Source organism: Sorex araneus, chromosome 5 (assembly GCF_027595985.1).
Source record: "Sorex araneus isolate mSorAra2 chromosome 5, mSorAra2.pri, whole genome shotgun sequence".
Lineage (NCBI taxonomy): Eukaryota > Metazoa > Chordata > Mammalia > Eulipotyphla > Soricidae > Sorex > Sorex araneus.
The window spans coordinates 1,180,349-1,189,162 of NC_073306.1; the positions used below are offsets into that span (position 1 = coordinate 1,180,349).

Genomic DNA, 8,814 nt, shown 5'->3' on the forward strand with positions numbered 1-8,814 from the left:
TCTGGTTAATGTAGTTTCTAGAATGCGGCGCTTGCGTACAAGACTTGGCCCGCCCCTGGCCTTCTAGGAGGTTCTAGGAGGTGGCGCTTGCGCACTGGGAGCCCGCCGCTCACGGGATTTCTGGGTAATGTAGTTTCTAGGAGGTGGCGCTTGCGCACAGAGAGGGGCTGGACCTCCGCCCCCGGGCCTTCTGGGTAATGTAGTTCTAGGGGTGGCGCTTGCGCACAGGCTGCGGCTGGATCGCGGCCCCCGGCCTTTTGGGTAATGTAGTTTCAAGGGGCGGTGCTTGCGCACAGGCTGCGGCTGGGCCGTCGCCCCCCGGCCTGCCGGGTAATGGGATTTCCGGGTGGCGGGGTCTGGGTGCCCCGGGCGGAGCCCGCGCGGTGCAGAGCTCGCGGGCGTCGGCTCGGAGGATGCGCGCCGTGCTCCAGAAGCCCAAACCGTTCAAGCTGCGTGTCCTGCACGGGCCGCAGAAATTCGGGGTGGCGGGCAGGAGCCCCGAAGAGGTGCTGCAGAAGGGGTGCCGCCTCCTGCAGGTGCGGTGGCCGCGGGTGTCACTGGCGGGAAACTGAGGCCCGGAGCTCCCGCGGGCGCACAGGGGCGCGGGGAGCTGTCCACACCGCTAGGTCTCGGCGCTGGGCTCCGGGTGGAGGGGACCCGTCCCGGACAGTGGGGGCTCCCGTGCTGGGGTGCGCTGTGGACCCTGCTCTGGGCGGGGGGCGGGCTTGGAACTCCGGGAGCGCTGTAGGGTCCCGCGTGGCAGGTCCACAGAAGCGACCGCCACTGGACCTTCTAGAGGACGTTCCCCAGTGAGGTCACCCGGGGCTGTCCCCGTCCCCTGTCCCCCCGGATCCTTTCGGTGCAGCGCCCAGGCTGTCCGAGCGGGACCCCTTGGGGGGGCTGGAGGTGGAACACGTGGGGAGCCCGCTGACCCCTGCACCCCCTGCCCAGGTTCCCCAGCACGGGACCCGCCTGTGTCTCTATGAGGACGGGGCGGAGCTGACCCAGGAGAACTTCGGCCGAGTCGCGGACCACGCGGAGCTCCTGCTGCTCACGGCGGGCCAGACCTGGCAGGGCTGTGAGTTGGGGTCGCGGGTGGGGGAGGAGGGGGGAGCCCGGTGCAGGGCCCCGTGTCCGCCTGCTGGGTGCGTGTCTTGACGCCTTTGATTCAGTTTATGCTCGTGGTGGTGCAGGGAGGGCTGTGGCTTGCGGTCAACCCCCACACCTGCCTGCTGGGCGTCAGGGACCCGGACCTCAGGGCTTCCGGGCTGTGAGACTCTCGGGGGTGGCTCCCTGGGGTGCTGGGGCCCCCCTGGCTCAGGGCGCTGTGTCCAGAGGTGCTGCCAGTGGCCTGGACGAAGTGGGAGCCGGGCCGAGAGACGCGGCTAGGGCCCCCCAGGCGGCCGGCGGTGTGTGCACCTCCCTGGTGGGGCCACGCCTGGGGCCGTTTGCTTTCCCTTCCTGCCTGACCGAAGGTTGTGCAAACGCCCGCGGGTTCCTTCCCCAGCCGGACAGAATCGCTCAGGTCTGCCACTGTAGACCGTGACCTCTGTGCCCCGGGACACCCCTCTCCCACCCTGGGCTGGCCCTGTCCCCCGGAGCCCGTGGGTGCCCGTGGCCCCGGGTGGGACTGTCCGGGCGTCTCAGGGGCAAGTGCTGGAGCCCCGGCTGGCGGCTGGCGGGCGGGGACGGGGGCCTTGGAAGCAGGTGGCGAGAGGGCCCCCAGGTGAGCCTCGCCCCGCCCTGTCCCCCCCGCAGACGTCAGCGACATCAGCCGCCTCCTGAGCGTGTTCCACAGGCCGCCGGCCGGGCTGGTGCAGGCGGCGCGGCAGCTGCTGGCGGGGGAGCGGGCGCCACTGAGGCAGAGGCTCCTGGCGGACCTGCTGAGCACCGCCAGCGAGAACATCGCCGCCGAGACGCGGGCCCAGGACCCGCCCTGGTTTGAAGGTGCGGGACGTGGGCGGTCCTGGGGGTCCCCCCGCCCCCCGAGGGGCAGCGTGGGGCTCCTGAGCAGAGGAAAAGCGCGGGCAGCGGGGGGGACCCTCCTGCGTCGCCCCCACCTGCAGCCAGACGTGGGGTCCTGGCCAGCAGAGCCGGGCCTCACCCCTGCCCCCCGCAGGCCTGGAGCCCCGATTCCGGAGCAAGGCGGCCTACCTGCGGCACAGCTGTGAGAGCCGCATCCGAGGGTACCTGCGGGAGGTGAGTCGCCGCGCTGTGCCTTGGGGAGTTGCCGGCCCGGGGGTGGGGGCACCTCGGGACAGACTGGGCCAGCCCCCCACGCCCCTGCGGCCCTCCCCGCCTGCTCCTCGGCAGTGGCAGCTGACCCGGCCCAGGGTGGGGTCCAGGTGGACGCTGGGGCCCACGCCCAGGCCGCCCTCTCACTCTGCCAGGTGAGCGCCTTCGTGCCGGCCGTGGGCGCGGGCGCGCGGGGGGAGTTCTCGCGCCTGGTGGACGCCATGAGCCAGAAGCTGCGCGCCGAGCGCTACCACGGCAGCTACTTCGACCGGGGCGCCCCGGCGGGCGACCGCCTCTGCACCCCCGAGGGCTGGTTCTCCTGCCAGGTGAGTGTCGCTCCCCGCACGGCCTTCGCTGCCCCCGAGGGGTCCCGAGTGCCACTGGCCGCAGCTGGCGGGCTGGGCCCTCCGTCCTCACGCAGGACAGTGCCAGGGCTGCCTGTCATCCCTGTGCTGTCCCCAAGGGTCCCCCAAGCCTCTGGCTGGGCAGTGGGATTGTGCGGGGAGGCCATGGGGGTCTCGAGCAGGTGCTTGGGGTGGGCTTCCAGGGAGTGGGGTCAAATGGCCCGTGGGGGGAGCAGGGGTCAGGCTGGACTGGCCTTCGGTGGGGACAGCGGGCCCTGTTGGAGGTGGTGGTTGGGATAGGGCCCCGCGGGCCGGGAGGGGACACTGAGGCACAGGCCTCAGCACCGTCTGCCCCTCTCTCGGCCCAGGGCCCATTCGACATGGCCGACTGCGCGTCCAGACACTCCATCAACCCCTACAGCAACCGCGAGAGCCGCGTGCTCTTCAGCACCTGGAACCTGGACCACGTGTGCGTGCCCGCGGGGCGCCTGGGGGGCATGTGGGCAGCCAGGTGCTCTGGGCCCCAGCACGGCCCCTTTCCCTGGGGGCGAGAGGAGGGCTGCAGAGGTCCACCCCGGCCTGTCTCTGGACACTGCCTTCCTGTGCACCCCGATGGCTGCCCTGGCCCGGCAGTCTGGAGTCCCAACACTTGAGTTTCCTTCCCGCGCCCACTCTGGGTGTGTCCCGCCTGCGCTGCCCTTGGGGCCGTGCCCAGTGTCCGTGCGAGTCTCCCGTGTGCTGCCCAGCCCAGCCCAGCCCAGCCCTGCCCTGCCCTGCCCGAGACAGCCACGTGGGGCTGGAGCCTGGGGTGGCAGCGGGTCCTGCTGTCCACTGCAGCAGTCCACGTCAGCGGAGCTGGTCAGCTGCCCCTCGGGCACGGGCTGCGGGAGGCTGGCCAGACACTGACCCTCGGGCCGTGCTTTGCAGCATCGAGAAGAAGCGCACGGTGGTGCCCGCGCTGGCCGAGGCGGTGGCGGCCCGGGACGGCAGGGAGGTCGACTGGGAGTACTTCTACGGCCTGCTGTTCACCTTAGAGAACCTCAAGCTGGTGCACATCGCCTGCCACAAGAAGACCACCCACCAGCTCCGCTGCGACCCCTGCAGGGTCTACAAGCCCCAGAGCAGGCAGCTGCCGCGGAAGAAGCCGCGGGCCCGCAGGGGCAGGTGACCGTGCCCGGGTGGCCCCGCGCACAGCCCACCAGACTACATTTGCCACGAAGCCCGGCCCCCCGCGGCCCCCCCCCCCTGCTCTCGACTAGTGCTGCTGACCACACGGGTCTCCTGGCTGTGGACAGCACCGCGTGAGCGTGCCCGGTGCTGTTGCCCTGCTGGGCCTCTAGCAGCTTCCACGAGCACCGGCTGCTCCTGCGAGTCCCAAGTCCGGGCTGCAGATCTGGTTTTGGTCCTTGGACGGGCGCGGGCCCAGCCTCGGTGAGCAGAGGCGCGGCGGGCGCCGGGAGGCACACTCCTGCCCCCGCCCTGCCGGGGGAGCCCCGTGGTGCTGGAACTGTGGTGCCCCAGGGCTGGGTCACTCTGAAACTGCATCTTCCGGAGTTATGCCCCGCCCCCTGGCCGCCCCCACCCCGGGGTGCGCCTGAGAGCTCCGCGCCGCGCTCCTTGGGGCGCACACGCCCTGGCCAGCCGCAGCCGGTGCCTGCAGGTGCGGGGCCGTGGCTGGAACCGAGGCACGAGGCCGCCCTGCCAGGGGCTCTTGCCACGGCTGCAGCGCCCTGAGATCTGTGGGGACACTGGGGTGCAGCCTGAGCCCCAGGACGCCTTTCCAAGTCAGACCTTCGCCAGGACTAAGCTTTTGTTGTTTGGGGGCTGCACCCGCGGGGTCACTGCTGGCCGTGCTGGGGGGCCCCACTCCCGGGACCCCTCCTCTGCCCGGGACGGGACTGGACGTGCATAAGGCAGGTGCTGCGTGTCCTGCATTAACTCTCCGGCCCCAAGAGGGGAAGTTTTTGAAATGAGGATTTCATGATTCTTCTTTTTTACAAATACCTATTTTGTGATATTTTTTTATACGATATTGTTTTATAAACAGAATGAGCAATAAAGATTATTTTGAAAATAAATGTGTCAGCCGGCAAGCTTATACTCAGACGGATCCAAATAAAGGGGGTCGACGATTTAAGAAACGGACCATTCGGCCGCCAGCAGCACGGAGGGGGCGTGTGGGTCAGGCGCTTGGCGGCTCCGGCCGCCTGTCCTGGGCCGGCCTGAGAACCTTCTGGGGCAGGGCCAGTGCCTGGAGACGGGGCAGCCGCGGGAACCGGCCCCGGCCCCGGGGTTCAGGCGGCCCCGCGCCCCAGGAGAGGGGCAGAGGCGGGGGCTGCGCACACCCCTTTCCCACGGGTACCGGGCGGACCCCCGCGGCAAGCACGAACCGGATGCACGCAGGAAAGGTTCTTTAAGGACGGGCGCCGTGTTCGCCCGCGAGGGTCGGATCTTGAGAATGGGCAAGAAACTGGCCAGGACGCGGAGGCCGGGGGGACGCGTGTCCGGCGCTCGCGGGTCCCGCGCCCTGAGCCCCGCAGGACCGGGCGGGCCTCACCCGCACCTACATCTCGGCGGCGTCCTCGTCGTCGTCGTCGTCGTCGTCCTTGGCTCGGAAGTGCAGCTTCCGGAGCTCGCGTCTGCTCAGGGGCGGGCAGGGGGCCGCGGCGGGCGGCAGGTCCTGGGGGCAGAGCGGGTGAGCGGGGGCGGCGCGGCGCGCACCCCCCGCCCGGGCCCCCGCGCACCTGCATGAGCTCCATGTTGCCGAAGAAGCGGCCGACGGGCAGCGGCTGGTTGCTGTCGTCGTCCAGGAGGGCGCTGGGGTCCAGGGGCGCCAGGGGCGGCCCGGGGCTCCCCGCGCGGGGCTGCGGGGCGCCCGCCCCATTCCCGACGCCCGCGCAGTCGCGGGGCTCCGAGCGGCAGCGGGCCTCGGGGAGCCCTCGGGGGGCGGCTCTCTGGGCCGGCGCCTTCCCCGGGGGGCCTCTGTCGGACTTGAACTTCTTAGGGGTGCGCCGGGCCAGGCTGGGCTGCGGGGAGAGGGCGGTGAGCGGGGGGGAGGGGGGACCCCCGCCCCGCCCCGGCCGCGCGCGGGCTCACCTGGCTGGCGGGCCTGGCGTCCTGCGGGGAGGCGCAGCGGGCGGCGCAGCTCCGGGCCCGCAGCCGCGCCGAGCAGCGCACGCCACCTGGGAGCTGGAGAGAGGGTCTGAGGGCGGCGGCAGCACCAGCCCCCTGAAAGGCGTCACTTCCACAGGGTGCCCCGAACCCGGCGCAGCGCAGGGCCGGGGGCACCGGGGCCGAAATGAGCCAGCGGCTGTGCAGCGGTTTCCCGGAGGCGGTGGGACGGCGCCCGCGGGCCTTTCCCTCCGGGCCGGCACCGGCACCGGCACCGGCACCTCCCCAGAGGGCGGCTGGGTTGCGTGCTGGGGGTGCAGGGGTGAGTGGTGGCGGGGGGTGGGGGAGCCAGCTCCCCAGAGAGACTCAGGGAGCGAGAGGGATGCAGGGGTGGGCGGGCAGCACCAGGTAGGGATGGATGGGTGCGGGCTCTCCAGAGCAGAGGGCAGGAAGGACCCCCAGTGGCTGCGGTGTTGGGGATCCTGAGGGCAACCCCCCCAGCCCGCACCCCGACTCATGCCCACAGCTGCGCCCGCCCCAGGCCGAGGCTCAGGTACTCCCAGGTCCCCGTGCGCTTGGAGGACGCCGGCGACCGGCCGCGACTCCAGGCAGGGAGGGGGAACCAGCGGTCCCGCAGGCGCACCCCATACCCCGCTGAGAGTGAACTAGCCCCTAAGGGTGCGAATGGGGCAGGTCCGGTCCGGGACACCCCGGGATGCAGCTGAGGGCAGGGGCGGGAGCGCCCCAGGGCGCAGCGAGAAGCTGGTGTGTCCCCCAGAGTGCAGCTGGGGGGTGGTTGCGGGAGCCCCTTCCCAGGGTGCAGCTGTGGGGGTTGCGGGAGCCCCTTCCCAGGGTGCAGCTGGGGGGGTTGCGGGAGCCCCTTCCCAGGGTGCAGCTGTGGGGGTTGCGGGAGCCCCTTCCCAGGGTGCAGGGGGTTGCGGGAGCCCCTTCCCAGGGTGCAGCTGTGGGGGTTGCGGGAGCCCCTTCCCAGGGTGCAGCTGTGGGGGGTGCGGGAGCCCCTTCCCAGGGTGCAGCTGTGGGGTGCGGGAGCCCCTTCCCAGGGTGCAGCTGGGGGGGTGCGGGAGCCCCTTCCCAGGGTGCAGCTGGGGGGGTGCGGGAGCCCCTTCCCAGGGTGCAGCTGGGGGGGTGCGGGAGCCCCTTCCCAGGGTGCAGCTGGGGGGGTGCGGGAGCCCCTTCCCAGGGTGCAGGGGGGTTGCGGGAGCCCCTTCCCAGGGTGCAGCTGGGGGGTGCGGGAGCCCCTTCCCAGGGTGCAGCTGTGGGGGTTGCGGGAGCCCCTTCCCAGGGTGCAGGGGGGGTGCGGGAGCCCCTTCCCAGGGTGCGGCTGGGGGGGTGCGGGAGCCCCTTCCCAGGGTGCGGCTGGGGGTGCGGGAGCCCCTTCCCAGGGTGCGGCTGGGGGGGTGCGGGAGCCCCTTCCCAGGGTGCAGGGGGGGTGCGGGAGCCCCTTCCCAGGGTGCAGGGGGGTTGCGGGAGCCCCTTCCCAGGGTGCAGCTGGGGGGTGCGGGAGCCCCTTCCCAGGGTGCAGCTGTGGGGGTTGCGGGAGCCCCTTCCCAGGGTGCAGGGGGGGTGCGGGAGCCCCTTCCCAGGGTGCGGCTGGGGGGGTGCGGGAGCCCCTTCCCAGGGTGCGGCTGGGGGGGTGCGGGAGCCCCTTCCCAGGGTGCGGCTGGGGGGTGCGGGAGCCCCTTCCCAGGGTGCAGCTGGGGGGGGTGCGGGAGCCACTTCCCAGGGTGCAGCTGGGGGGGTGCGGGAGCCCCTTCCCAGGGTGCAGCTAGGGGGGTGCGGGAGCCCCTTCCCAGGGTGCAGCTGTGGGGGTTGCGGGAGCCCCTTCCCAGGGTGCAGGGGGGGTGCGGGAGCCCCTTCCCAGGGTGCGGCTGGGGGGGTGCGGGAGCCCCTTCCCAGGGTGCGGCTGGGGGGTGCTGGAGCCCCTTCCCAGGGTGCGGCTGGGGGGTGCGGGAGCCCCTTCCCAGGGTGCAGCTGAGGGGGGGTGCGGGAGCCACTTCCCAGGGTGCAGCTGGGGGGGTGCGGGAGCCCCTTCCCAGCGTGCAGCTAGGGGGGGTGCGGGAGCCCCTTCCCAGCGTGCAGCTAGGGGGGTGCGGGAGCCCCTTCTCAGGGTGCAGCTGGGTGTGCGGGAGCCCCTTCCCAGGGTGCAGCTGGGGGGCGGGAGCGGGAGCCCCCCAGGTGCAGCCGCGGGCCGGGCCATGTCCAGGTCGGTTCCCGGGCAGCAGCTCCAAGACACACCCCCGAAGGCGTCGGCGTCTCCGCAGCCCGCCCCCCGCCCCCCGTCCCGGCCTCCTCACCTTGCGGCTCCTCATGAGTGTGAGCGGCCGAGCCGCCCCGCCGCCGAGCCCCGCGCTCGGGTCCAACGCTCCCCGCCCCGCGGCAGCCCGCGGACGCCGACGCTGACGTCCCCGCGGCCGGCCAATCACAGCCAGGCGTCCGCGTGTGTGCGCCCACAATTTGATTCTCTACGTAGGAGGCGGGGCAGCTCCGTGGGGGTCTCCGGAGCCGCCATGCTGTATGGGGGCAGCGGCCATGTTGGTGATGGGCGGCTTCCTCGGTGACTGTGCCGCCATGTTTCAAAGGGGCGGCGGCCATCTTAGGGAAGGGCACCTCCTCAAATACCCCGCGAGAAACGTGTTTCAGCTGGTCGGCCTTAAAGTTGCACGGGGAAATCCCTTTATTCCCCCGAGACTGCCATGTCTCAGCGGAGCGGGGCCACGTGTGTGAGGGCAACCCCCGAATGCTCCCGTGGCCGCCATGTTTTAGTGGGGCAGCGGCCATCTTTGTAAAGGGCAGCCCTCACAGCCTCCTTGGCCGCCATGTTTTAGCGGGGCGGAGGCCATCTTTGTAACGGGCAGCCCCTTAATGCCTCCGTGGTCGCCATGTTTCGGCCGGGTTGTGGTCTCCGCATGCTTTCAGACTGGAGGGAAAGGTGAATTTCTCTCGGGCCCCGAACGCTCTGAGACGTGCCGCAAAGGCCCAGGCCCTGGAGGTGGGCTTGGAGGCGCCCAGGAGTTCTGGGGCGCTGCCCCTGTCCTGGCCGCCCTCCGGCGCGCGGTGGAGAGAGCCGCTGGCGCAGGCTGAGGCCTGGGCCCTGGGCAGGTGT

At 71.9% G+C, this 8,814-nt stretch overlaps 2 protein-coding genes across 3 annotated transcripts; one reads left to right on the top strand and one right to left on the bottom strand.

Annotated features, from left to right (window-relative positions):
* Window positions 1-289: 289 nt before the first annotated feature.
* Window positions 290-4,657, top strand: DFFB (DNA fragmentation factor subunit beta). Its single transcript, XM_055137813.1, has 7 exons — window positions 290-536; window positions 952-1,078; window positions 1,759-1,947; window positions 2,120-2,199; window positions 2,391-2,561; window positions 2,948-3,048; window positions 3,507-4,657. The coding sequence occupies exons 1-7, from the start codon at window positions 414-416 to the stop codon at window positions 3,745-3,747; spliced, it is 1,032 nt and encodes a 343-aa protein (XP_054993788.1). The 5' UTR covers window positions 290-413; the 3' UTR covers window positions 3,748-4,657.
* Window positions 4,587-8,117, bottom strand: C5H1orf174 (chromosome 5 C1orf174 homolog). 2 transcript variants are annotated; one of them, XM_055137826.1, is made up of 4 exons: window positions 8,006-8,111; window positions 5,676-5,807; window positions 5,324-5,605; window positions 4,587-5,259 (listed from the first exon to the last, which is right to left on the bottom strand). In XM_055137826.1, the coding sequence occupies exons 1-4, from the start codon at window positions 8,018-8,020 to the stop codon at window positions 5,143-5,145; spliced, it is 546 nt and encodes a 181-aa protein (XP_054993801.1). In that variant the 5' UTR covers window positions 8,021-8,111; the 3' UTR covers window positions 4,587-5,142. The 2 variants fall into 2 exon arrangements, with proteins under 2 accessions (XP_054993801.1, XP_054993802.1); XM_055137827.1 differs by having other exon boundaries at window positions 4,612-5,259; window positions 5,676-5,768; window positions 8,006-8,117.
* Window positions 8,118-8,814: the final 697 nt, after the last annotated feature.

Excerpts from the sequence above, each read along its gene's own strand:
- C5H1orf174 (XM_055137826.1), bottom strand. Across the intron at positions 5,606-5,675 it reads ACGCCAGGCCCGCCAGCCAG|CCCAGCCTGGCCCGGCGCAC; the intron begins GTGAGCCCGCGC and ends CTCTCCCCGCAG. Across the intron at positions 5,260-5,323 it reads GCAACATGGAGCTCATGCAG|GACCTGCCGCCCGCCGCGGC; the intron begins GTGCGCGGGGGC and ends CTCTGCCCCCAG.
- DFFB (XM_055137813.1), top strand. The coding sequence starts at position 414 with ATGCGCGCCGTGCTCCAGAAGCCCAAACCGTTCAAGCTGCGTGTCCTG. Across the intron at positions 1,079-1,758 it reads GGGCCAGACCTGGCAGGGCT|ACGTCAGCGACATCAGCCGC; the intron begins GTGAGTTGGGGT and ends TCCCCCCCGCAG. Across the intron at positions 2,200-2,390 it reads TCCGAGGGTACCTGCGGGAG|GTGAGCGCCTTCGTGCCGGC; the intron begins GTGAGTCGCCGC and ends TCACTCTGCCAG.